General features: G+C 48.7%; 1 protein-coding gene across 4 annotated transcripts in view; it reads right to left on the reverse strand.

Annotated features, from left to right (window-relative positions):
- Positions 1-7615: 7615 nt before the first annotated feature.
- FHDC1 (FH2 domain containing 1) overlaps positions 7616-27320 on the reverse strand; it is a 42312-nt gene continuing 22607 nt past the window's right edge. For all 4 annotated transcript variants that reach the window (XM_045465470.1, XM_045465479.1, XM_045465463.1 and 1 more), the window contains exons 7-12: positions 23074-23144; positions 22866-22973; positions 20535-20605; positions 18123-18240; positions 14174-14338; positions 7616-11937 (exon numbers count right to left, since the gene is read on the reverse strand). In XM_045465470.1, the coding sequence (XP_045321426.1) occupies positions 9916-11937; positions 14174-14338; positions 18123-18240; positions 20535-20605; positions 22866-22973; positions 23074-23144 (2555 nt within the window). In that variant the 3' untranslated portion in view covers positions 7616-9915. The remainder of the gene's footprint in view (positions 11938-14173; positions 14339-18122; positions 18241-20534; positions 20606-22865; positions 22974-23073; positions 23145-27320) is intronic.

The raw sequence follows: 27320 nt of genomic DNA on the forward strand, positions 1-27320 counted from the left end.
GAATCAAAGAAGGGGCGCCTGGGTGGCTCAGTTGGTTAAGCATCCAACTTCAGCTCATGTCATGACCTTGCAGTTTGTGGGTTCAAGCCCCGCACTGGGCTCTGTGCTGACAGCTCAGAGCTGGAGCCTGCTTCAGATCCTGGGTCTCCCTCTCTGCCCCTCCCCAACTCACACTTGGTCTTTCTCTCAAAAAAAAAAAAGCACACGCACACACGCACACACACACACACAAGACTCAAAGAACATGAGCCCTGATGAGAACTTGGAGGGCAGGGGGCCTCACCTCCTTTAGAGGAATGAGGAACAGACATTTAGAGAGGGGATATATAACCGGCTCGGGGTCACCTAAAGGGGGATGAGGGGGCCTCATGAATTCCAGGCCTCTGCTCTTTCCTCAAGGTCTGGCGGTCTTCTTTTTCCCAGTGTCCTCGAATGCTGGGACACTGGATGTCTTTCCCCTTTTTGTCTTGCCTTTCCGGCAGCCAGGGTGGCAGGTTTTATGTGGGTGGAGGACATACCCGCCCAGGTGGCCATAGGGCAGCCAGGGATCCTACGAGTCAGAAAGGAGTGTGCTGGGCTGGGGAGAGACAGCCTCCAGTCCCTCACACTTGCACTAGGCTTTGCTGACTTGAAGGAGACTCCAGGCACAGTGCGTTCCCTGGCCTTTCCCTGAACCAACACCTGCCTGCTGTGATGTGGAGAGCACCTCCCACCCCTCCATGTGAGCACTGGGCAAACGTTTTCCCAGAGAAGGGACGCCAGGAGTCCCAGGTGGGAGGGAATCCCCTGAAGACTTTGGCCTCAAGGATGAAGTCATGGGCCTTGGAAGCTAATGCATTTTATAGATCCAATAAATTGGATACAGGCTGGCTATTGTGGGACTGTCACGTGTCATGAAGCCCTGCCTTGCTTACTCTGCTGGAGGAGGAAGCAGAAACAGAGGCACAGCTGGGTTTAGTGACCTGCCCAAGGTCACCCAGCCAGATAGGGACAGAGTCCAGGTGAGACCGACTGCCGGTCTTCCTGTCTGATGCACGTGGGTCTCTAAAGCCTTCTTGGTGAGACAACCACCTCACTGGAGGCCCTGAGAAGTTGCCAGTTGTGGGTTCTGACCTAGAACGGTGATAATGGCAAACACGTAGACTGTCTTCACATATTACGCTATTTAACACCCTCAGCTGTTCTGAAGCTGAGACTTCAGATTCATAAGACTATGATTCTCGAGCATACATGCTAAGCAATTTGCCCAAGGGCACACACCTATTAAGCCGCAGACCAGGCAGTGTCCCAGCTGCCAGTGGAGGGCAGGCATCCAGCCATGTCCGTCTCCCCGACATTCTCAGAAATCATCTAGGGCCCTTTTGCAAGTCAAGGATGTGGGGGCCATGTTTGAAAAGCCCAGTAGCTGCTTCTGTCTGCTCTCAGTGCCCGAGGGTGTGGCTTCGGGGTGTCCAGGGCCGATGCAGGGAGCCCTGCCACGGGGCTTTGGTCCACCTTGAGGGGGTTGCCTTCCAAAAGGCCTGAGAGTTGGCGGGGTGGCCATGAGGTTCCCGTTCCTCTCAATGTCAAGCATAGACCTAGTGCCTGAGGCACTCAACACTGTCTTTATCTTTGGTTGTCCCTTTTCTGGCATCCAACCTTCTTCTCCCAGACGCCAGCTGTACCCTCTGTGGGGCCTTCAGCTAGGAACCCCAGGAACCACACCTTGACCTATCCAAACCAAGCCCAGGCAGACGCAGAGACCTGCCAGTGAGGGAGGGGCCCTGGGCAGTGCTACTTGTAGGTACCTGAATGTTCCCCTTCCCCTTTCAATTCTAGCCCACACTTGCTGAGCACCTACTTAGTGCCAGTCACTGGCTGGGTCTTGGAGGGCTCCACGGATGAACCCCACGCACTACACACACACACACACACACATACACATACACACCCCAAGGAGGTCACAGCCTCATTCAGTAGTCAAACAAACATGGTCGCCTGTTTTCCAAGACAGGTAGGAATTGGTGTTATAATCCCAAGTACTCTGAGACATCCGGGGAGGGAAAGATCAATTTCCAAAGTGAGGGGTCAGAGGAGAGTTGACGGAGGGAAAGATGTATTCCATCTGGATTTGGAAGAGGCTGGGTTTCTGAGGAGTCACTGAGCAACATGAACCTGGGCACCCTTAGAGACCCTGCGAGACGCAGAGCTTTCCAGAACCACAAACTTTTCTTTAACTCCCACTGAGAATCTGTCATAAGGTGACTGCCCTTGTACCCCAGGACCCCTCCATATGGACAAATCCAAGAGGAATAAACAGATGTTGCCTATGGCCCTACACCCAGGAGACATTCAGTAAGTTCTTTTTGGCAATAAGGAAGGATGACTGTCATGAAGCTTCTTCCCATGACCTAGTCAGGTACAGCTGGGCCTCCCAGGAGGTGACCCCTGCAAGGGAAAAGTGGCCTTAGGTGTCACTGGTTCCACTCAGCAACTGAGTCTGGAGCAGTCATTGCACAGATTCAAAGTCTTCCAAGTGGAAGGGACTTGGAGGGCCTCTGGCCCAGGGAGACGGACATGCAGCTTTGGCATGAACTCCTCTTACACCTGAAGGTTTATCTCTATTCTGTTTGGGAACAACACAGAATGAGATTAATCCCACTACCAGGTTCTTATTATCCTTTTTCGTTTTTTTTTTTTTTTTTTTTTTTTTTTTGAGAGAAAGAGACACGGGGCGGGGGGAGGGGCAGGGAGAGAGAGGGAGACACAGAATCTGAAGCAGGCTCCAGCTGTCCGTCTCAGTGGCTCATCGTCAGGCATGGTGCCCAACCCTCGGCTGTCCCGGTCATTCTTCTCTGTCACACTCCAGCTCATCAAGGTTCCTCCTGAAAAGTGTGCCAGGGCTGGGGACAGTGTCCAGATGTGGACTGACGAGCTGGACCTCATTCTGGGGGCCGTCATTCCATGAACGTGGACAGAGATGGGGCTGTGGGTAGCCATAGGAGGCCACTGCCTCACGCACTCCCCTTTCATCTCTCCTAGAAGGAATTCCTCCCCCGAAACGTGGGAATGACAAGCTTCACTGGATCACGGGGATGACAGCAAAGCTGTGAGCTGCTGGGGAGAAAAAGAACTAGCTAGACTTCAACCCATTATGAGCTGGTTGAGCAAAACAGGGGCTTGGGAAAGGGCTGAGAGGATCAGGCAACTTAGCCCGGTGCTTATCTAGTGACTTATTTTCATTATACTGGAGTCAAATCTGAACTTAGGAGGAGGAGGCCCTGTGGGGGTGGGGAGGTGATTTTACTATCTGTCTCTCAGCAGTGGCAAGAAGCCCGCCCTGTGGGCAGCCCACCTCTTCTCTCTCCTCCCTGGGGATGAGTCAGCAGGTGGGAAGCACTGGTGCCCTGGGAAAGAAGCAAGAACAGCCGACCAGCGAAGCTGACGTGTCCACTCAGCCACAGCTGAATGGAGGCACTGTTCTTTCTGTTGGGGCAACTTCCGACACCGAACCACCGTTTTAATCCAAATATTGCTCGAACTGCTCTTATTGCATCTGCCCAAACTGGTAAAGCGGCTGTCCCTGAAAGTGGCAAGACTGTCCAGATTCTCCCAGCAAATGTCTTGGTCTGATGGGGAGCTGTTCATAGCAAGAAGTGGAGAGAGGCGAACTGTTCCGTACTGCTTTGGAAGGAACCGGGGCCCAGTCCTCCTTCCAGGGAGAGCTTCCACACTCTAAAACGTGGTGGGGGGCTACCTTCCGACGTCCCTTCTTCTGCTTGCTTTCTGAACACTGCACAAGTGCACTGTGCTCCCATCCGGGCACTGAGTCAGCACCCTGGAGAGCTGCGCCCCACCCCCTTCCTAACCGGTGAGGTCAGCACAGATGCTGGCCTGTCTGGCCCTAGCACACAGCAAGAAGGAACTGCAGCCACCGGGCAAAACCCCCAAGAGCTGAGCTGAAGTGACGGTCACGAAGGCTGTGGAAAGCTCCAGAACTCAAGAGGCCCGGGTAACAGGGTTCCAGAGAGCATGTCTGCTGACAAAAATCTCACTGTGGGCACTCATGTGGGCGTGGCATTGCTCAGTGTGCATTAGCAAATTGCTTTACAGACACTGAACTATAATCTTCCTAAAGAGCAGCCATTGCAAGACTTGAGTGAGGTATCACTTCCCATGTTCCTCTGGAGCCACAGTTCCAGAAGCTCTGACGTTGCGTCACTGAGAGCTCCAGACTCAAAGGAGTGGCCGAGCGTATGCTCGAAGGTGCCTCTGTCTTAAGATCCAAATTAGAACAACCCCTCAGGATCCTATGACAAGGCAGCTCTCCTCCTAACCGGGCGCTGAGCTCAGAATACATTTTCTGCATCACTTGCCCAGGAGAAAAGCACCTGCCCTGCCTGACAGAGGCCGGGAGAGGGGCCCGGCCCAGAGAACAACTCATCAGCCTCTAACCAGGACCCCCAGTCTCTGGCCTCTGTCCAGCCCACTGGTTCTCAACAGCAGGGTGAAACATGGATCGCTGGGGAGTTAAAATGCAACTTTGGGGGCCCCACCAGAGAGATTCTGGCTTGGTATAGGTCTGGGGTGGGACCGGGAATCACCCACCAGCCCCAGGTGATTCTGTTGCACCCGGGAGCACTCCACACTGTGGGACAGCGTGTGTCAGTGGCCACTCTGATATTGTCAGCGGGGCTCACCACCTGCAGCAGACATCCAGCCCTCACTGAAATGATTCACTTGCCCAGTTGACCCACTGTCTTGGCCACACAGGCAGCCTCCCCACAACCTCTGCCATCTTCTCATTGGTTACCAGGAGGCAAGGGAGCAGGACTGAACTCAGCCTCCCTTCCGGGAAACTGAAAAAGCAGAAGGTGAACACGTTTCTGATGGGCCGGTGCTCTCGGAAGAACAAACGAAAGGTAGTCTCTGAGACAGAAATGGCACATATTTACTGGAGTTGGCCCGGGGGATGGGAGCCTCTGTGTCTGACCTCCAGAGCGGAGAGGACTTTTTTTCTGCAACAGTGGAGAGTGAACGTTACTGGTGCCCTCACGTTCCTGTGCCTTAACCTCTGCTTGCTGCCATGAAGTTGGAGAGGGATGTTTCTGGCACCCTGGCATTTTCCTGTAGGAACTCTGCGACAAGTGAGGTCTCCTGTATAGAGATGTCGATGCCCTGGTCCACCCATGGATGAGTTCAGTAGGTTTTTCATGGGCTGGCCTAGAAACCTGCCTATAATGCATGACACAGCTGCTCTGGGAAAGTGCATTCTCAACTCCTCATCATCTAATTGCAAGCAGACGCGGGGAACAACATTGGCCTATGACTCAGCCCTTGAATGTTTCCAGGGAGGCTGGGGGCAAACTCCAGGCGTGATTCCAAAGGCCTGGCATGAATGCATCAATAGGGACCTCAAGCAGATCTTCTTTGAAGGACCAGTCACCTTTGTCCCACAGGCCGACGGTCAGGCTGTGCCAGGCTCCTGGTGGGCCCTGGGTCAAGGGCCAATGAATGACTAGACTTTGAGTGCTGCCCATGGCTTTGACCTCTCCTGTAGTGGGGTCCTACCTACCAACCAGGAAGCCAAAAGCTTCACTGCAGAGCTGTGGCCTGGAAGACAGAAAAGCCATTTTCTTCACCTACAAGAATGTTACTTTTGTCTTCACCGAGGTGATCCAATGAGCCCTAGGACACTTTACTAGAAGATATTTGCAGATGAAAAAATTCCCAGGTAGAGCCTGCTCTGGGTTATTTTCAACCTGCCACAGATTCAGTCCAAGCTATGCATGGTTACCCCATAGACGCTGAGTAGAAAGTGACTCTGCTGACCCACTGTCCTCCGTGTTTTTGTGTGTTTGTGGCCCAAATAAATTTTTTTAAGAAATTCACTATTTTATTTTATATTTTTAGACAGAGAGAGACAGAGAGTGAGCAGAGGTGGGACAGAGACAGAAAGGGAGAGAAAGAATCCCAAGCAGGCTCTGTCAGCACAGAGTCCGATGAGGGGCTTGACCCTACGAACCTTGAGGTCATGACCTGAGCCAAAATCAAGAGTCAGACGTCGGTGCCTGGGTGGCTCAGTGGATTAAGCTTCTGATTTCGGCTTAGGTCATAATCTCATGGTTCGTGAGTTCGCACCCCGCATCCGGTTCTCTGCGGTCAGCAGAGCCTACTTCAGATTCTCTCTCTCCCTCTCACTTTGCTCCCCACCTGTGTTTTTCTCTCTCAGAAATAAATAAACATAAAAACATAAAGAGTCAGACACTCGACCGACTGAGTCAGCCATGTGCCCCATGGCCCAAATAATTTTCGAGAGCACTTAATGAGTTACGAGATGCAATGTTCCTTATTCTAATTTGGTTTATACATTGATGCTTATTTGTGTTTGAGGACACATACCAAAAAACCCAACCAACCAAAAAACTGCTTTTTTTTTTTGTTGTTGGGGGGCAGGACTGGAGCATGAATCAAAAGTATAAGAACTGAGGGCTGTCTAGCTGGCTCAGTCAGTAGAGCATGTGACTCTTGATCTCGAGGTTGCAAGTTTGAGTCCCACGTTGGGCGTAAAGCTTACATCATTGCCAGATGGGAGCAGGTAGGCTATTGCACCCTTAGAGGCAAAAGTTGGTGAATTTGTTCACCTTGCAGGGATGAATTAATAGTTCCACCAAACTATTCTGGAGCATCCCACCATAATACACAAATAAGCAGAATCTTGAATGAACAATTAGGAACTGTGGCCCCATTAAACTCAACATGTATCTTCAGGAGGACTGGAACACAGGTTCCTTTTGAAAGTCATAAAATAAAAGGGTTAAAACTACTTGAGACCCACTGTGCAAATGAAGTCTTTTTTTGATGTCAGTAACCCCTGGTACAATAGGTTGAAGGTACAGGAAGGGGTCCAGTGGCCCAACCAGCTTGTAACAGGCAGAACCAGGCTCTCAGAGTTCATGGGGGCAGACAGCAACTCACAAGGACATCATCGACTCATCTATCTCTCAGTGCCTGACCCAGGGATCATCCTGTAAACCGTTTCAGATAAAGCGCAAGAGTAGCCAGGACTAAAACTTGACATGAACCCCTGAGGTATGAGGTGCACCTTCTGAACAATTCCCCTTTCTTCTCAAATAAGCACCAGCACTGCATTTCAAATAAAGCCATACCTCCCTCCCTCTCTGCTCATTCCTAAGGCAGCCGCAGAAGTGAGCTGTGATTTCCCAATAGTGTCCTGAGCCAAAATGCATGAGGACACATAGGAGCAGATCCAGACTTGCTGGCCCCACAGAGATTACACAAAGCTTGGCCCAAAACATGGAACAATGTGAGCATGTATGAGGTGCTGAACATTCCATCGACGGCCTGCGTGTCAGATGCAATGCTTGCATTCCCACGGGTCTGGCACAAGGCCTGCTTTCTAGGCCTTCAGGTAAACACAGACTCTGCTCCTGAGAAGACACACACTAACAGCCTCATTTGGCTTTTGAGCCTTTTGAGGACAAGACTGCTGTATCTCAAAGCTGTTGCACCTCCTGTATCGGGGCTTTTCTGTGTGCAGGAAATTATATACTCTTCCCCCAGGATCACACACATACACACCCATCAGCAGAGCAAGTTGAGGATAAAACACAACTCCCATAAACAGGAACTTTATTATACTACATGTTACATAAAAGAACATATAAATGAGCCTTTAAATACATTCGGTTCATCTTAAACAAATTTATATAGAAATTTATTTACATTTCTGCATTAGATACTTAAATTATTTTTCAAAGCTTACTACCAATAAAAGGTAATAGAATGATCACCTGCTCACACAGATGCATACACATAGGGTCCACAGGGCTAAGTAAAATGCCGCTTCTCAAGAAACTCAGCTTATTAGATTTCAAAGCAACAACACATTCTGAAGGTGCTTTATTTTAAGCAGGCCTTTGACGTTGAGGCCTCTGCTATGGAGGTGCTGGGGGTTGGTTTGAAGAAGCTGGTCCTGGGGCAGGTGGGTCCTTGGTTGTTGATAATAATAGCTCCCTCTTTGAGCTAAGGGACCTTTAGAAGCCATCACTGAAGCTGTGCCCCGACTTCCGTAGACTGGGAAACAGAGGCTTAGGGAGAGGGAGTGATTTGCCAAAGTCCCATAGCATCAGTGACCAAGCAGGGACTGGGACCCTGGTTCCCAGGATCCTACCTGGAGGTCCTGACCCCATCGCTATCCACAAACTTTTGATCTCTTTCGTCCTTTTCCACCCAACCATGGGCCCTGTGCCTTGAATGTTGTTATCTGCACGGTTAAATATATGATTTCTTAGGCTTTTTGAGATGGTGAAAAACACTATAGGATTCCCATAACCATTTTGTGGGGCCCGTGAAATACGTATTCAAGGCTATTTTTGTAAGAGATTTTGCGGTCAGGTGCTTTACTTCTTCAATCATAAAATTTACCTTTTCAATTTGGCTGACTCAGGGAAGCTCAGTTTCCAATTAATTTGGATGAAATGCAACATTCTACAGGAGGAAGATTGTAACATCAACCATGTGGATTCGCTGAAATCCATCTACCACTGTTGGATCTACACGAAGGTGTCACTACAATTTCAATAAATGACCAAAAGTGAAAAAGAGTGGGGGTGACTTTAAAATAACAAGAAAGTTTCCAGAATTGCTTCATTTCCTAATTAGCCTCAAAAGGAAGTAGTGAAATGGGCAGTGAGTAGAAACAGTACACGTTTTCTCCCTTTTGAATAAAGCCTTTTTTTCCCAAAAATTTCCTGATGATATAAATTCTCCTGAAAGTAGTTTCTTTTTTTTTTCTTTTTTGTTTTGTTTTTAGTTTTTTTTTTTGTTTTTGGTTTTTGGTTTAAAAAAATTTGTTTTTCCTCAGGACTTAAAAACCACTGTACCACAAAGAACAGACATCGACATTAAGAAGCATCATCAGTGGCATAAATAATATGCACAGACCCTCCCGGCTTTGTGTTGCATTCGCAAGAGAAGGAAGGGCTGGCTGCAGGCAGAAAGAGAAGGGAGGGACAAGACTGGGAGACAGAAGGGTTTGTTTTTCCCTGTAACTAGAGCGATCCCAGGTCATAGCAGCCTTCACTCAGTTTTATAACAGATACACAAATGGGAAAACACAGAAGGGGCAGGTGTGCTCAGCCCAACAGCCCCTCAATGCCTTTCCATTAAAATATGGCACTTCTAAGTTCCGGAAGATCCAGCATTTCTCCCAGGGGCTGCTCCCCATCTGCAGGGAAGGCGCTGCCCATGGTGCCTGTCCTGAGCACATGGGAGCATCCGATTTCCATGCACCAGTCTCACTTTCCCTCCTGCTCACAAGCAAACCCTCACCCGAAGTCACACACAGAAAGATGAGCAACACAGAGAGCCTTCGAGGAGACGGTGCCAATCACAGAGCACCCAGGGCCTGCAGAGAAGTCCAGTTGCCAGCAATGGACGGTGTGTGGGCAGGTGGAACCCTGAGGCCAGGGAACACAGGAAAATGAAAATGTCTTCATATTAAGGGTTTTGTCTTTTTTCCTAGGAGGCATTTCATTCTGCAAAAGGAACTAAAATATGCAGTTTTTGTAATATTCAAAAATAAGTTTGGAATAGAAAAACTGGCCAAAATTATTTTACTCCGTACGGAAGAATGTCATCTCAGACATCTATGTTTTTCATGCGGTCTCTGCTTGGGGAGGAGTGTGTGAGGTGCCAGCCGTCATGGTGCACATCCAGACTGGGGACTTTACAGCAGGAGGCGTCACAGTGGGTGGCAGTCCACCAGCCTCCCGGACTACACCTTCGGTGACATGAGCGTTAGTGGCTGGCACCAGGGGGTGACTTTAGGTGAACAGAGACATCCGGTGCTGGACTGTCACAGGAGTCAGTCCTCACCACCTGAGCCCCCAGCAGCGAGAGGACAGACACCTATTACTTCCGTAAGGGATCGAGGATTTTCCCCAGTGTGGTCGGATCTGAGTTTTTCAGTCTGAGGGAGGCCCTTTCCCCAGCCCCTCGGCCCTTTGGAGGCGTCTCTGTGTTGGCACTGGGACCCCCAGCAGACTCCGGACACTTTTTGGGGGCCCGGGCGCTACTGGCCCGCCGCAGGGTGCCGCTGTCCTTGGGGATGGCATCCTCGGGGCTACCCTTCGGCCTCGGCTGACGCTGGGAAACAGTCCGAGTGATGCCAGGAGCCTTGGCCACAGGAGGAGAATCTGTTCTCATGGACCGAGATGAGGACGCAACTGTGTTCCGGGCAAAGCTCGGCACGGGAGGTGGGACACGGGGGACGCTGGGGGGCGGCGGGGCCTTGGGCTCCTCTTCGGGGCTCTCGGAGTTGGAGCGGCAGATCTTATTTTCCTCGGGCTTCTGTCTGGGGACGTTCCTGAGGGGCTTGGCGCTGGGCTTCTTGAACGAGCCCCTGGGCTGCAGGGGGTGCTCCTTCCCGGGCCGGACGCTGCCAGAGCTGCCGCTCCCCCTCGCCAGCCTCGGCTCCTCCGGCACGGTCACAGCCCCTGTAGAGGGCCTCCTGGGCGACACGTCCGAGGTCCCCCGCACGGAGCTCCGGCGCGACCACTGCTGCTGTGCTGGGCTGCTGGGGGTGTCCCCAGAAGGCCGCTTCCAGCCCACCGAGCTGCGGCTTGACCTGGAGATGGGCACGACTTTACGCATGCTCTCGCTCTCGGAGGCTGTCAAGGTCCGCACGGGCTTGGGCGCCGCCCCTTGGCTCCGCCTGGCACTCACTGCCTTGGAAGTCCCTTGGGACGCCTCTCTGAGGGAGCTTCTCTTTGGTGTTGTCGCATCCTTCCCTTTGGCAGGTCTGTCCCTGGGAAGGGCATCCTTGCAGCTGGGCTCACTCTTCCCGGAGAGGGGAGCAGAAGCCTCCCCGGGGGGGCTGGAAGGAGGGTGAGAGGAGACCTGGCTGCCTGTCTCTCCAGCCCCAGAGGACAGGGAGCCATCCCCACCGCCCCCCTCCCCTGGCTCCGAGCAGTCCAGGGTCAGCGAGCAGTCGGTGGCATCCGAGATGTAGAACAAAGGGCCGGGGTCTTTGCTCTCAGGGTCGCTGCTGCCTACAGATACCAGAGCCTCACCACTAGGTTGGTCGGGGGCAGATCCGTCATCCCCCTGCAGGGCTGGGCTGAGACCCCCTGGGGCACTTGAGCTCACAGGCAGCAGGCCACTGTGGCTGGCAGCGAGGGACTGCATGCTCCTATCCCCCAGAGACACGGGCTCCACGGAGCTGAGGTCATTCAGGGTCAGCCGGGGCACCTCCTCTGGGCCCTTGGGTCCCTGGAGGTCGAACTGAGCCAGTCCTGTCACCAGCTCATGCTCCTTAATCCCCAGAGCCAATGGTGAGAGTGGAGGGGACCGGGCGGGAGCCAGGCCCATGGGCTCGCTGTTCCTCTTTTGGAGGATGCCCACCCCACTGCGCCGAGCTCGAGGGAAGAGGGGCGCAGGGTCCTCGGGTCGGGGGACTGGGAGCTGGCTCTGCCAAGATGAGGGTGGCTCAGGGGCCTCCTCCTGGCTCTGTGAGGCCTGAGGTCTGCGTGCATGGCTGGGGTCCTGGGCCCTCGGGCCCCCAGGCTCCATCCAGGCCAGTGTGGGCCGGGCTTGCCGGGGGCTGCTCCGGGGCAAGCTGTTAAACTTGCTGGGCTCCTCGGGGCTGCCGGTGGAACTCTCCAGGAAGGTCAGCAGCTCCCGGTCAGCAAAGGCGCCCAGGGAAAGGCGAGAGCGGCGGGCGTTAGGAGGTCGGTAGGAAGGGCTGACGGGCCTGGGCTGCAGGAAGGGGGGCAGGTCCTCTGTGCCCTTCTTGGTCAGCAGCTCCACATCATTCTCACTGCTGCTCCGGCAGAAGCCCCCGAGCTCCCCAGCTGCCCAGGAGCGACGCTTCTGCTCCCGCTCCTTCAGCCGCTGCAGCTGTCTCAGCTCCTGCATCGCCCGGTCCTGGTTGTCCTGAACGAGGGGTGGAGAGAAGCCCCAAGACACATGAGACGTGTGGAACGTGTGTGCAACTCCAGAGCCACCTGCCCTAAGACTCCAGTGAGATATACACGCAGGGAGGAGAGCCCAGCTTCACCAAGAGAGATACTGGTGTTTGCACCTGTGTGGGTGTGGACAGGGCTAGTTCTCCCAAAGCTGCGTGGGGGTGGCCCCACCAATCTAAGCTTATTGTCCCTGGGCCCAACTTGCAGCTTTCCAGTCAAGGCACTGTCTTCTAAATGTAAGCTGTGATTCCACACATGCCTGCCACCTCATTTCCAAGGGAACCCAACTTGGCTTCTAAGCAGGGCAAGATGGAAAGGACTTCCAGGGAAGGGGGAGTTAAGCAATGGCGGAGAGGAAAAAAAGGAGTCAGAGATCAAACCTCCCTGTGGCATCTGTGTTGACTGCATCTACACACACGAGCAGCACATTCTACTTAACGCTTTGGATGCATAAATGTATACGCTAGATATTAAGAGATGCCTTTCAAATCTCTGTTCCCTGAATGCTCTTCAGTAAAGAACACCAGAGAGGTCATGTTGGCTCTGTCCCTCATGCTCTACCCCCTTCCACAATCAGACAAGATGATTTGCTTTATAAATCCTTCGATTACCCTTCACCCAGCTCCAAGTACCCAGGCCTCACCCCAGCAAAACTGAACCAGAACAAATGTACATGCTAAAGCACATTTTACCACCTGGCTGTGCACTTTAAATATATTTGTATCACCTAAATACATCTGTATCGTTGTAGCCCGGTCCTCTCTGCTCTCGCCATTGGCTCTGGGGATTAAGGAGCATGAGCTGGTGACAGGACTGGCTCAGTTCGACCTCCAGGGACCCAAGGGCCCAGAGGAGGTGCCCCGGCTGACCCTGGATGACCTCAGCTCCGTGGAGCCTGTGTCTCTGGGGAATGGGAGCATGCAGTCCCTCGGTGCCAAGTCCCTCGGATCTCACAAGCCACGCCTGTTATTGGTAGTACTTTTTACTTGAAGATCAATTTCCTCAAATGGTGGACTTCCCCTCCAAGTTTCCTCGAGGCTCTGGCTCTGGCTGGGGAGGCATGGCCCTTTCTGCAGCTCTGGTCCAGCCTCTCCAGTGTCCCAGGTCCCCCGGGCCCTCTCCCCCAAAGCTGCCTGCGGTGGGAGTGGGGCCAGGTCCTGGCGCTCAGAACAGCTGGGCGGAGAGAATCGCACAGGTGGCCTCTTGGGCCTGCAGAATTCTGACAGAGAGTGAGGGCCTCAGAAAGAGCCAATTTGGCCTCTACCACCCACCACCGCCCCCCTCTGCTGAGCTCACTGCTTGGACAAGGGAGAGGAAACGTGGCCACAGGCTCAGCCTCCTTCTCTTAGCTGGAGAGAGGAAGGAGGGGTTGAGGACTCAAGTCACTCTGGCCTACTCAGGGCTGGAGGGAAATGTGACCAGTCCCGCAAAGGAATTCAGCTATGGACAAACCTGCATTTAAATACGGGGGAGGGATAACGCACACAAGTATTTGGTTCCTCACCACCACCTGAAGTAAAGGGATGTCGTTTTGTCTTTAACGGACAGATGCGAAGCTGTATTTGCAAAGCCAAGGAACTCAGAGTTTTCTGGCTCCTACACTGAACCCAGAGATGACTGGAATTGGAGGCTAAAGGGCAAGAAACGCGGCCGTATTGCCCAGACGGCAGCAGACCCCTAAGCGCTTGAGGATTTCTAAGCCTGCTCTGGCTGAGGAGGACACGGTTTCTGCGGTGCCCACTGCCTGGCAATAGCCGTGGTGCCCGAAACAGGTGAGAGAACACCTTCCAATCATCCCACCGCAACAAAGGGTTCCCCCAAAGGAGAAATTCTCTCCTGGGGAAGGGGGGGAGGGAGACACTCAGGATCTTCAAAGAAACTTGTTAATATCACGGCTGCCATCATAGATGAACTTTACTAACACAATGCTTTCAGGGCATCAAAGCAGGTGTTGGTGTGAGCAGCACCGTAGCGGAGGAAGCCAACGCTGGGCTCCCGGCGACCGGGAGGTGCTCGGGGCCAGGATGGCACAGACACTTCCCGGTAACCCCAACTGAGAGCGTGGCAATGCTGCCTGGGCCAGACTTCCCTGAAAGCGTGGAAATGCTGACCCATCTTTCTGCCAGGGACAGAGGGCTGGGTGCGGAAAGCGAAAAACAAAAATCCAAACAACTCAGAAAACAGGGAGATGCCATGGGCCATACCTTGACCGCTTTGTTGAATTTGACACAAAAATCTCTAAAGATCTGAAGGCACTCGTCCAGTTTCATGGTTTCTTTGTCTTCACAGAAAAAGTCTATAAGGGTGTGGGCCTCGTCCTGGAGCTCTTGCTTCCAGCGCTCCAGTTCTGTCAGCTTTTCCACAGCGAACTGCGGGAAAACAAACAAGCACACACTCCAGTCAACAGCAGCGAGGAGACTCTCTGTGCGCCGTCTAGTGCCCGGGGAAGCCGTGCTCCTGGGCTCCATTTCAAGTCGAGAAGGGAAGGTGGATTGCAAACCCAATGCACTCAGAGCCAAAAGGAAAATAATTCAACCCAAACAAAGCCCTGGGGAAGCAAGGTGAACTCCTGTGTAAAGGCCTGGAAGCAACAAATGAGCCTAAAGAGCTTTAATCTACAGAATGCCTCTGACAAAATGGTGGCCTTTAAGGCCACTGAAAAATGACATAGGCGTAACGTTGGTTTTATTAAGGAAAACTCATTCTGTATCTGTTCTTCTTTCTAAGTGAGTCTTGGGGCGCCCAAGTGGCTCAGATGGTTGAGTGTCCTCGGACTTTGGCTCAGGTCATCATCTCATTGTGAGTTCGAGACCCACCACTGGGCTCGCTGTTGTCAGCACAGAGCCCACCTTGGATCCTCTGTCCCCTTTCTCTCTCTCTCAAAAATACATAAACATTAAAAAAAAGGTCTGATATTGGCCAAGGGTTCACTTCAGGGTGCCAAAAGTCACTCGTACTGATGAGTTATCCTGTGGAGGAGTTGTTTAAGCCTCACCTCTAGTGACCTGTATCAGGGTCAGTGTCATCCCATAGGACTGGAAGCCCCTGTGCCTAGACAAATGCCCCAGCCAAGACTTCCTAACCATGGTGCTTATCCAAGTCAGCTCAGAAGCTGTGTCGACAGTGCATGCTCATATCCCACCCATGCGATTCAGTACGTCTGAGGTGTAACTGCCACTGGTATTTTATTAAAACTGCAGGAGACCCCGATGAGCCCCCATGGACAGGAATTACTGCCCTACACAAATCCATCCTCTTCACTCCTTCACCTCCTCATTCTTCCAGGACAAAGTCTCCAATGCCCCTATAGATTCAGGTGCCGAACACAACAAAGAAACAGAAACGAAAGAGGTTTGCTCTCCTCCAGTGAGCTCTCAGCCCTTTCAGGATGGGGACCTATCAGGCGCACGAGCGCACTTCCCTGACATGTTGGGGACATTTCATGTTGAGCTGAAATGAGGAAGCAGCAGGTTAGAGGAGCCACAGCCGCATGGGGACCAAATTGCTTGGGATCACACTCAAGTCAACCTTCTTTTTCACCAGGGAACAAGGCTTATGTGAAGAAGGAATGCGTGAAGTACGTGACTTTATAAATCACAGAGATCTTGTTCTTAAAAAGGCTTCTATTTCAGACACTTCCTTTGAGTGGAAGGACCGGCCTAGGAAATGTGAAGCGATGGACTGCCCACCCTCATGGAGTGGGATCGCTGCTGAAACATGCTTGGAGAAGGAAGAGAAGTTCTGAGGAGACACGTCACCTCTCATCCACTCCCACACACTCTCCCCCATAAGAGTCCTTTCCTTACACCAAACACACTCAAGAGGTAGCAGGAAACCAAAACTATTCAGGAAACCAGATACCAGAGAAAGTAACCATCTGAGTCAGTAGCCCGAGGCAGTGTGCGCATTCATGCTGCATTATTCTTTATGGAGAGAAGGGTATTCATGAAAAGATAAATCTTTGCCTGTCATTCTTCCACAGGGGGAAAGGTGGATTCCAGCCAAGAAAAACTCAACAGCAGAAAAATAGGACTCTTGACAAGAATCTATCTACATGGGATAGATTAGCTTAGCTCCTCCTCCCATGTCTCATCACTAGATCCTGTGGGGATCGAGAGAAAACCAGGAAGGAAAAACTTAACATGCGCTGTGGTCACCCTTAGGACTTGGGAAAGTGAAACATTCCGAATATGGGTGTGAAAAATCACCCGGCTCAGTCTTTTGCCAAGACTTAATTTTTGCAGTCAGGACCACAAATGGCTGTCCAGAGCCACTGGCCAAGTATACACTGGCCAAGTATAATGGACAAGGTATCAGTAGCCGTGCCAGGAGACTCCACTTTCCGTGTCTCACTTGTTTGCTCCAGATTAAAGTTCCAAACCAATGTATTCGTTATTTCTTGCCCAGAGGGTCAAAATACTGAAAGAGATTTGCAAGACTGTGTTCTTGTCTTTGCTCAAAAAACTTCAATGTTTCCCCATGGCTAAGAGCACAAAGTCCAACGTTTTCCCTTCATGGCCTGACCCTACCCTACCTTATAAAATTAATACCTGCCCCCCCCAACCATTTAAAAAGAAATTGAATATAAAAAAGAAAAATAAATAGCTGTATGAGAACACTTTATTTACAAAGATAAAAATGATTACGAGAAAGAAGCATTTAGAGTCAAACAAGGATGCCTTTAAAGAGCAGCCTAGGGGCACGGCTAAGACAGAGCTGCTTTTCATCATAAACCTTTCTATGCTGCTATGTAGCATAAAATATTAATATTTAATGTAAGAGCCAGGGAATGAGAGATCCAGGATTCTCATCTCACTGTGGGATGGGCCTTCCCCCCCGTATTTCTGGATTTCTCTCATTTGTCTGCATGTGCTTACTGCTAAGAGCTTTCCTACCTGTTAGACCGTAATTTTTTTTTAATGTATGTTTATTTTTGAGAGAGAGAGAGAGAGTGGGGGAGGGGCAGACAGAGAGAGGGAGACACAGAATCCGAAGCAGGCTCCAGGCTCCGAGCTGTCAGCACAGAGCCCGATGCGGGGCTCGAATCCCTAGACTGTGAGATCATGACCTGAGCCGAAGTTGGACGCTTAACCAACTGAGTCACCCAGGTACCCCAGCTTTCCTACCTGTTAGGTATTTTATGGTGGTGTTTGCATGGTGGAGAAAAATCTGTGCACTTTAAACAGAATATTTGTTTGGTTATATCTGAAAGAAAATACATATTTAATCATAAAAATAAACGTGCAGCAGAACCGAACAAAGTGTTCGCTGATGGGAGCTGCAACTTCCAATATTTGATGTAGCTTAATTCCGAGGAAACGAGTGAAAGCTGAGGTTGGCAGGACCTTCGGAGCACGCCGTTCCCGGCACCAAGGGTGGCCGTGCCGCACATGTGCCACCTCGAAAGGCGCAAAGCACGGATACTGACGGTAGCATACCACTTCCCTGGAGACCAAAAGTATGCAAAGCTGCCCCTTTTTTTTAAATAAGGAAGATACGAGAAGTATGTCAGACTATGTGATTAGTGAGTCACAGTGAGCTGTCACAAACACGTCCACTCGGCTGTTTTTTGTTGATGTTATTCAGAGCAGCTCCCGACACACCCTGTGCGGCTGATGTGTTTGGGGTGTTGATAGTCACGGCTATCGTGTGTGCTCCCGCTCTCATTATAAAAACATGCCAAAACCTGGCTTGTTTCTTGAATAAAAACAAGTGAAGGAACAACAGCCCAAGTTCTCAGGTGTCTATGATTTCCGTGGAACTCCCTTCTGTTGTCCAAAAGTTGGATTAGGAGGCAAGAACTCGTACGCTGCGGTTTCGAAGCAAAACCTGAGCTGCCACGCATATGCCGTCAAGGGTCAGCACCACATGCCGATACCAGGTGGCTACAGCGCGGGGCAATGATGGACGGGGAGCAGGGGTAAAGGGAGGCCAGCCCTAAGCAAACACCTTACGTGCAGACCTCATTCGACAACGCCTGCCAGAAAACCAATGCGGCAAGGAATGGGCATTGAAATACAAAGTTCCTTCTACTGAGCTGGGGAAAAAATATATGAACCGGAACCCGCTGCTTCCACAAACGCGTGCAGATTTAACCAGCCCTGCCGGGTGCCTGGAGCCGAAACGAGAGACGGACTCAAATCACCCACAAACCTGAAGGAAATCTTCCACCTGCTGACAAAGTTCACCATCGCGCTGAATGTTTTCCCTCAGAGATCTCGTCCTGATAAAGAGCGAGCGCAGTTCTGCCTCCGTGTTATCCAGAGATAATCTGAAAGAAGAAAGGGGAGAGAGTGGGCAGTTGGCACAGGGAAGCCATGGGTCACGCAGGCACGTCAAACGAGACTAGCCGTTGGTCAAACCTAGAAACAGAAGGGCAGAATTTCCTCGATGACATTTACCACCCCTGTACTTAAGACTCGGATACTTAGACTTTCCTCTGGAACCAATGCAAAAGCTCTAACTCACGGAAAGCAAGGCAGTGTAGACATTAAGGGCAATAAGGAGATACTAAGCAGACTTCATGCGGCCACAGACAGCCAGAGTAAGCACTCGGTATTTCAGAGAGAACTAATCACGCAGCTAACAATTCGGCAAAGAAATGACAGAACTGATCACAAGGCCTTTGTTACATACATCATATCAAGATTGGTAGTGCACTGAGTGATATTTTTGTCACCAGGTAAAGTGAATAGGTGATACCTAAAACCCAGTGCAATTCACTTAGCAAATTCATAAACTAGAATGCTTTCCTGCTTCTATCGCAAATTCTAACTTTTCGTTGTGCAATCACGTTTTCCACCTTCACTGGTCATCAGCATCCATTTATGATCTGTTTGTACTTCACCAGGATACCTCATCTTCTATTTCAAAGAAACAAACTTTACTGACTAGGTTTTTTTCTAAGACAGCATCTAGCTAAACTTTCCCATCTAACCAGAAATGTCAGAACAAAAATGTAATGATTATTTCTATGTACACCTCTTAGTAACATTTCTATACTAGTCAGAGGAAAAAATATTCTCACGCAAGTTTCTTTCAGAAATTCAAAACCATAGCAGTTTATATCTTATAAGATGCTCGTTCTTTGAGGGAATAATCTGAAAATCTATAAACATGAACTATGAACTATTCACAACTTTGGACCAATAATTTCCCTTTGGGAAAGACATGTAATCTGTGGTTAGATGTTCACAGTTAATAATACTGAGCCACTGGCCAATGACAGGGCTTAGCTTGAAAAGCTGCGGCTTGTGTATTTATGCATATGGTTCATGGCTCCCCTAACTAGAAACAGTCACACAGATAACAAGCAGGTAACACGAAGGGTGTCGGAGCCAGCTTGCAAGAGGCCACTGTGGGTGTTGGCCTTCCCTCCCAGCTCCTCCCTCAGTAAGGCCACACGGGTAGCTTGAAATCTGCCACCGTAGCAGTATTTACACTATGGAAATCAGCAGGTGCTACAAATTAGGGCTTCTTTCTGGGAAAGCTGGTTATTGAACATTTACCACTGGATACATACATATGTGCTGTAAATTTAAAAACACGGAACTCTGGGGATCCTGGGTGGCTCAGCTGGCTGAGGGTCCAACTCTTGATTTTGGGTCAGGTTGTGATCTCACAGTTCATGAGTTCGAGCCCCACATCAGGCTCTGCACTGACATGACAATGCGGAGCCTGCCTGGGATTCCCTCTCTCCCTCTCTCCACCCCTCCCGTGGTCTCTCTCAAAATAAATAAACTTATAAAAAATAAAAACACAGAACTCAACATAGTACTTATACACAGATTATAGCTACATTAAAACACACATTTACACTGGGATAAGAAGCAAATTAAAGTGATGTAAACACAGCTTTATGTTCGGTAGCTACTTTCTCTGTTGAGTGACTAATTTAAATACAATCCTTTCACAACCCTTGGTATGGTTCCAACTTCTTCTAATGCAATAGAAAATCAATGTACCATGTTAGATTCTACAGGGAAACAGCCCTGGACGTTTGACTGATATATGCCAACTCCCGAGGTAATAGGCTGTGCTGTTTGAGCTCTACTTGTTGGGTGTGGAGGGATTTGAAGTTCTCAATCCATACTGTTTTTACACTGATGATATTCATCAGGAAAGACTGAAATGGGGTTTTTAGCTTAAAAATAAAAGATTAAGTTTTCAAAACCCCCAATTTCCAAAGATGCACACACACCTCTGTAAGCAAATAAAAGGAAGGTCTGAAAATTCAACAAGACAAAACTTTTTAAAGTTATAATACCTTCACCAGTTTTCATTAAAAAATAGCTTCAGGGGCGCCTGGGTGGCGCAGTCGGTTAAGCGTCCGACTTCAGCCAGGTCACGATCTCGCGGTCCGCGAGTTCGAGCCCCGCGTCAGGCTCTGGGCTGATGGCTCAGAGCCTGGAGCCTGTTTCCGATTCTGTGTCTCCCTCTCTCTCTGCCCCTCCCCCGTTCATGCTCTGTCTCTCTCTGTCCCAAAAATAAATAAACGTTGAAAAAAAAAAAAATAGCTTCAAAAAATGTGAATCTTACAATTCACTTTCAGTCTTCCTTGCTTACCTAGCAGCCTCCTGAACGTGATGCAATTTTTCAGAAAAGTTTAGAAGAATGGCATCTTTCTTTTGGGCTTCCTAGAATAAAAACAGAATTTTCTCTCACTGTATGTATAAAACTGGAAGGAAACAATTTTCCCAAGGCTTAAAGGAACCTTAAAGTTCTTGTTTTTATGCTTGGTATATTCAAAGCAATTCACTGAAACATGAACTCTGATATTCTTAACAAGATTTACCAGAACTCCCCTACTCTCAAGATACATTTAACTTCCCAGAGCAACCGATCCTGACGTGAAATACAATTCATGTGCATGCAGAGTCCATGGAAGTGGGTGGTAGGCTTAGCAGGGCCCATTGTTTCTAAGAGAATCCAATAAATCCTGCTTAAATACCACCCATACCTATGAGTGTGCCTGTATAGGACCTGACCAAGATACCTTCAGCTGTTAAACCAGTTTGCAAAATGACTTTAATCAGAAGGTGCACAAGCCATGGAGGTATTTGCATTCTTCATCTGTTCAGAGGAGACAAGGAAGGTAGGTACGAAGGAAGCAATCACCAACTCCGGAAACATCCCCACATGGGTAGGGACCAAGTTACAGAGAGCACCTGGGTACGTGGATCTAAAAGGACTGCCAGGGGCGCCTGGGTGGCGCAGTCGGTTAAGCGTCCGACTTCAGCCAGGTCACGATCTCGCGGTCCGTGAGTTCGAGCCCCGCGTCGGGCTCTGGGCTGATGGCTCAGAGCCTGGAGCCTGTTTCCGATTCTGTGTCTCCCTCTCTCTCTGACCCTCCCCTGTTCATGCTCTGTCTCTCTGTCCCAAAAATAAATAAACGTTGAAAGGACTGCCAGGGGAGCACCGGGTGGCTCATTTGGTTAAGCGTCTGACTCTTCATTTTGGCCTAGGTCAGGATCTTACAGTTCGTGAGACCGAGCCCCATGCTGGGCTCTGAGCTGACAGCACAGAGCCTGCTTGGAATTCTCTCCCTCTCTTTGCCCCTCCCCCCACTCACATGCTTTTCTCTCAAAAAAAACAAAACCAAAACCAAAACCAAACCAAAACAACAACAACAACAACAACAACAACAACAAAAACCTTTTAAATAAATAAATAAAAGAACTGCCAGAAGGCTACCTTCAAGGCACACAGGGTAAGGAAGACATTTTCTGGTTTTAATGCCCTGAAAATTAACTTTTAAATTAGCCCTGAGTTCAACATGTCCTTTGTCTTCTGAAGAACGTCATAGTAATTGTGTGTATTATTTACGGAGCGCTTACTCTGTGCCAAACACGAGTCTGGCACTTTATGGAATGATCCCCTTCAACCCTGTTGGTTACCTGTTTTGCAGTATCACTAGCCCCATGATTAGATGAAGAAATTGAGGGTCTTAATGTTTCAGTAACTTGTCTGAGGAAGTACAGCTAATAAAGGACAAGTCAAAATCCTAATGCCATCCTGTTCTGAAGCTCACACTAGAAACGAGCCGAGCTTCCTCCCCAGCTTAAACCTACATCTGTGTGATTGCTGTCAAAACAACAAAGGTGATCCAGTGAAGGAAAAACAAATCGATGTGATTCGTAATTTGAGATAATTTAACAACAAAGAGGCAACTGTCTTTGGCTGACTTTCCACTTTGTGATTGGTTGTTTCAGTATCACAAAGACCCAGTCAGAAATGGAGGTGATGGACAGGGGGAAGATACCAAACCCTGTGCTCGTGGCAAGGCGAGCTAACCTATAGTTCACAGAGGCACACCGGTGGAGGTGACCTTTTTCATTGCTCTGACCCCTTCACTCTACACTTACAAATCTAGTCAACCCAACATTGGGAATGTCTCACACCCAGGCCTCTGCTCTCCATCCACGTGGCTAGGACTCTGATTCTCAGCTCTTGCCAAGCGATCAGAGCCAACTTCTGCCAAGAGGTGCCCTATTTCTAGTTCTCTCTCCACTGCAGCCCATTCTCCATATTGCCTTATTTTCCTAAAAACAAAGCCAACCTGCTCATGCCATTATGCCATGCATGAACTTCTGTTGGCTCCAAAACGCTACAGCATGAATCCAAATTCCCCAGCATTTAGGATGTGAAACCTTCATAATCGGCTTTTGCCAACCCTGTCCCCTGCCTCCCCTCCCCCCCCTCTTTCCTACTGTCCTACAACCCTAGGCACAGTTCAGCTCAGGAATCTGCAGAGTGCTTCTGCAAACAGAACCTTCTTAGAACCCACCACACCCTTTCCTATTTCCGTGTGATGCCCCCTTACACCTGGGAAAAACCTCCCCACCTCCGGGGACGATTCACACTCATTCTCTCTCTGAAGTCACCATTTCCACATACCTGTGCAACAAAGTGCAGAAGATTCATCCCAGGCTTGTTTGCTTTTGTGTCTGCCAATTTGAGCAAAGAAGACAGTTTAAATCCTACTGCATTGCCAGCATACCCTCCCTAAAGAAGACAAATCAAAAGAAAAAATATATACATATACCTCTGCACAGACAAATAAAGTGAGAAACGCAACATTTTAATGCTTTTGAATTTTACTTACTGCATTCATGATGTTCCCCGCCTGCAGCACCAAGTGTAATATTGAATGTAGCTCCTCACACAGCATCAGCTCTGTCAAAAAAGAACACACCACAGTCCCTTCAGCTTAAATGCACACGACAGCGACCACATCCAAGTTCAGGAGAGTCTGAAGCAAACTCTGACCCTACACTGCATACAAAAACTGGAGGAAACAAATAAAGCAGCACATGCGGTGCTAGATCTAATGCACCATTTGCTACCGGTAATCCACGTCCTAGTGTTTACCTGGGAATCGAATAGGTATGATAGTTAAGTTTCACAAAATACTTCCATAATGAAAAGTTTTAAGTAGTGGAAAATGCAAAGGCCTTATGAAAAGCAGCATACTGTTACAGGAATAACCTTTTTCTCAGCAATTGTTTATTTTTTCCCTTTATATCCATTAGCCTTTGAGACTACATTTATAGAACCTGCAAACAGAGAGCAACATTCTGCTTAGTCGAGGAGCTACAAGGAGATAAAAAATAAACAGGTTGGGATGGCATGTAAATAACTTGCAAAGCACTAACCCTTAGGGGCCAAGCACCCAGAGAATCTGTTTATTTTATTCAAAACTATACATTTCATTTGGATTGGCTGAAAGGTTAAAAAGGAGCTTCTCACTGTAATATGTTTTTAAATTAGCTCTTTATTTTTATTTATTTATCTTTTTTTAAAAAAAATTGTTTTTTTTCAATGTTTATCCATTTATTTTTTTTGGGACAGAGAGAGACAGAGCATGAACGGGCGAGGGGCAGAGAGAGAGGGAGACACAGAATCGGAAACAGGCTCCAGGCTCTGAGCCGTCAGCCCAGAGCCTGACGCGGGGCTCGAACTCATGGACCACGAGATCGTGACCTGGCTGAAGTCGGACGCTTAACCGACTGCGCCACCCAGGTGCCCCTATTTATTTATCTTTTTAATGTTCATTTTAGAGAGAGAGAGAGTGAGAGAGGGGAAAGTGAGCAGGGGAGGGGCAAAGAGAGAGGGGGCAGAGAATCTGAAATGGGCTTCAAGGTGTCAGCATAGAGCCCAGTGTAGGGTTTGAACCCTTGAACCATGAGATCATGACCTGGGCCAAAGTCAGACACTTAACCGACTGAGCCACTCAAGTGCCCATTTAAATTAGTTCTTTAACAAACACAGAGGCTTTTGTACACACATCTGTGCAAATAAACAGTATTAAAAATTGTTAATGTATTTAAGAAGCTAAAAAAAAGCTTATTAAAATTACACGATACATAGAAAATAAAATGTCACCTATGATTTTTTTAAGTTCATATTCTCCAATAAGTGTGGTATTACTTACAAAAACTTACATTTGGATCATTGCCTGTATTATGTTATCTAAGAAGGCCAGTATTTCAAGGTTAACCAGATAAGAAACGTTTCCACCGTGCCCACAAATTTGCCTTGCTCATTATGAAAACTATTCCTCCGACTCGATTTGAAGAGGAAGAACAACTCTTCCAACATTGCTGCGATAGCCTTGGTGTACAGGAAAAAATTAAAAAAAAATTTTTTTAATGTTTATTTATTTTTGAAGGAGAGAGAGAGAGAGGCAGAGTGCAAGTGGGGGAGGGGCAAAGAGAGAGGGACACACAGAGTATGATATGTGCTCCAGGCTCTGATCTGTCAGCACAGAGTCCAATGCAGGGCTCAAACCCACGAACGGCAAAGATCATGACCTGAACGGAGTTGGATGCTTAACTGACTGAGCTACCCCAGGCGCCTCCAGGAAAAAATTCTAAAAGGCCTCTCTACTGAAAGAAGAAAAATCGTCCTTAATTCTTAGTCTCCTCTCTAAAATGAATACAATGGACTGAAGAGAAACATTTTATCTCAACACAGACCAGAGCAACTAAACAGGAAAATCAAATAGGAATCAACAGTTCTACTCTTAACTGATAACTAGAAATCTAGAAAACAACCAAGAGGAAATCAGGCTGGCCCTGAAAACCCCGGAAAATGTGAGGGGTAGGGAGCATCAGGGACTCTGCCTTGGAGATGAGGAGTGCCCACACACATGTGAGGCCTGCCTGCTCAGCACCAGAAATGCCAGAAGGCCAAACCTCATCACTGTGGAGTGAGACAGCAGAGCAACTCTCAGGAGTCTATCCAAGCTGCGTAAGCAAGCTATTCAAAGAAACAGACATAACCCATCGGCTGCTCTCAAATGTAAATAGCCCACCAGGTGTTAGAGTCTTGAGGGGAAGCAGGTGGGAGAGGAAACAGGGGGCAGAACTATCAGGAACCTGCAGAAGAGTCATGCTGGAGATGCCCAGGAGGAGTCAGGAGGCAAGGAGGTATGCTTCCGGCAAAGCAGGTCCTGGACACCAGGGGCCAGAGGGTGGGAGGAAAAATGCAGCCGGCCTAGGCGCCCAGGCTTTGAGCAGGAGCCAGCACCCACATGCAGACACTACAGACTGCATAGTCACAGAGAGCTGACCTGGGAGAGGAACAAGAGCAAGCTGCAAGCAGCAAGGCTTACTCTGAAGCTTGGGATGAAAGAAACCTTCTTCTACAGGAGGATAATATGCTCACTGATGGATTAATTGGCTAATTAATTGACTAATCAATTAATCACTTAGGGAGGAAAGTAAATGGAAATAAACCTTAACTGTCATCCCAGGTAATATCTCATTTCCCTTTTTAGGGTGTAGCAGATCTAGGCGCTTCCACTTCTAATTTCAATTGAATCGTTTTTATTTTTTTTTTTAATTTTTATTTATTTATTTTTTACCGTTTTATTTATTTTTGAGACAGAGAGAGACAGCGCATGAACGGGGGAGGGGCAGAGAGAGAGGGAGACACAGAATCGGAAGCAGGCTCCATGCTCTGAGCCATCAGCCCAGAGCCCGATGCGGGGCTCGAACTCACGGACCGCGAGATCGTGACCTGAGCTGAAGTCGGACGCTTAACCGACTGAGCCACCCAGGCGCCCCATCAGTTGAATAGTTTTTAAAAATAAGCTTATACCGGGGATCCTGGGTGGGTCAGTCGGTCAAGCGTCCGACTTCCACTCAGGTCATGATCCCGCGCTTCATGGGTTCGAGCCCTGTGTCAGTCTCTGTGCTGACAGCTCAGAGCCTGGAGCCTGCTTCAGATTCTGTGACTCCCTCTCTCTCTGCCTCCCCCCTCCGCCCCACCCCGCTTGCACTCTGTCTCCCAAAAAGAAATAAACATTAAAAAAAAAATTTTAAAGAATTATTAAAAAAAAAAAAAAAAAAAAAAAAAAGCTAATACCAAGCTGGTGCAGCCACTGTGGGAAACAGTACGAGGTTCCTCAAAAACTCAAAAATAGAATTACCATATGATCTGGTAATTCCACTACTGGGTATTTACCCCAAATATATGAAAACACTAATTCAAAGGGATACATGCACCCTTATGTTTATAGCAGCATTACTTACGATAGCCAAGATATGCAAGCAACCCAAGTGTCCACTGACTGATGAATGGATAAAGAAAACATAGTGTGTGTGTATATATATATATATATATATATATATATATATATATATATACAATGGAACATTAATCAACTATAAAAAACAATGAAATCTTGTCATTGGCAACAACATGCATGGATCTAGAGGATATAATGCTAAGTGAAATAAGTCAGAGAAAGACAAATACCACGTGATTTCACTCATATGTGGAATGGAAGAAACAAAAACAGAAAAAGAGACAACCAAGAAAACAGACTTAATTATAGAGAACAAACTGGTGTTTACCAGAGGGGAGGTAGGTGGGGGGATGCGAGGAAGAGGTGATAGGGATTACGGAGTGCACTTGTCATGATGAACACCGAGTGATGTATAGAATTGTTGAACGCTACACTGCACACCTGAAACTAAGATAATACTGTACATTATGCACACTGGAATTAAAAAAGTAAATGAATTTGTAAAAATTAAGAGAAGAATGCTTACTAAAAAGAATAAATATTTGGGGTGGCTGGGTGGCTCAATCGCTTAAGCATCCGACTTCAGTTCCGGTCATGATCTCACGGTTCGTGAGTTCGAGCCCTGCATTGGACTCTGTGCTGGCAGCTCAGAGCCTGGAGCCTGCTTCAATTCTGTCTCCCTCTATCTCTGCCCCTCCCCCCACTTGCACTCTGTCTTCCTCGGTCTCTCAAAAACGAGTAAGAAAAGAATAAATACTAAAATAAAATAAACTGCTACCAAAATTAATAAAAACAAATTACACGAAGCATCACGTATT

This window comes from Leopardus geoffroyi, chromosome B1, assembly GCF_018350155.1.
Source record: "Leopardus geoffroyi isolate Oge1 chromosome B1, O.geoffroyi_Oge1_pat1.0, whole genome shotgun sequence".
In the NCBI taxonomy this organism is placed as follows: Eukaryota; Metazoa; Chordata; class Mammalia; order Carnivora; family Felidae; genus Leopardus; species Leopardus geoffroyi.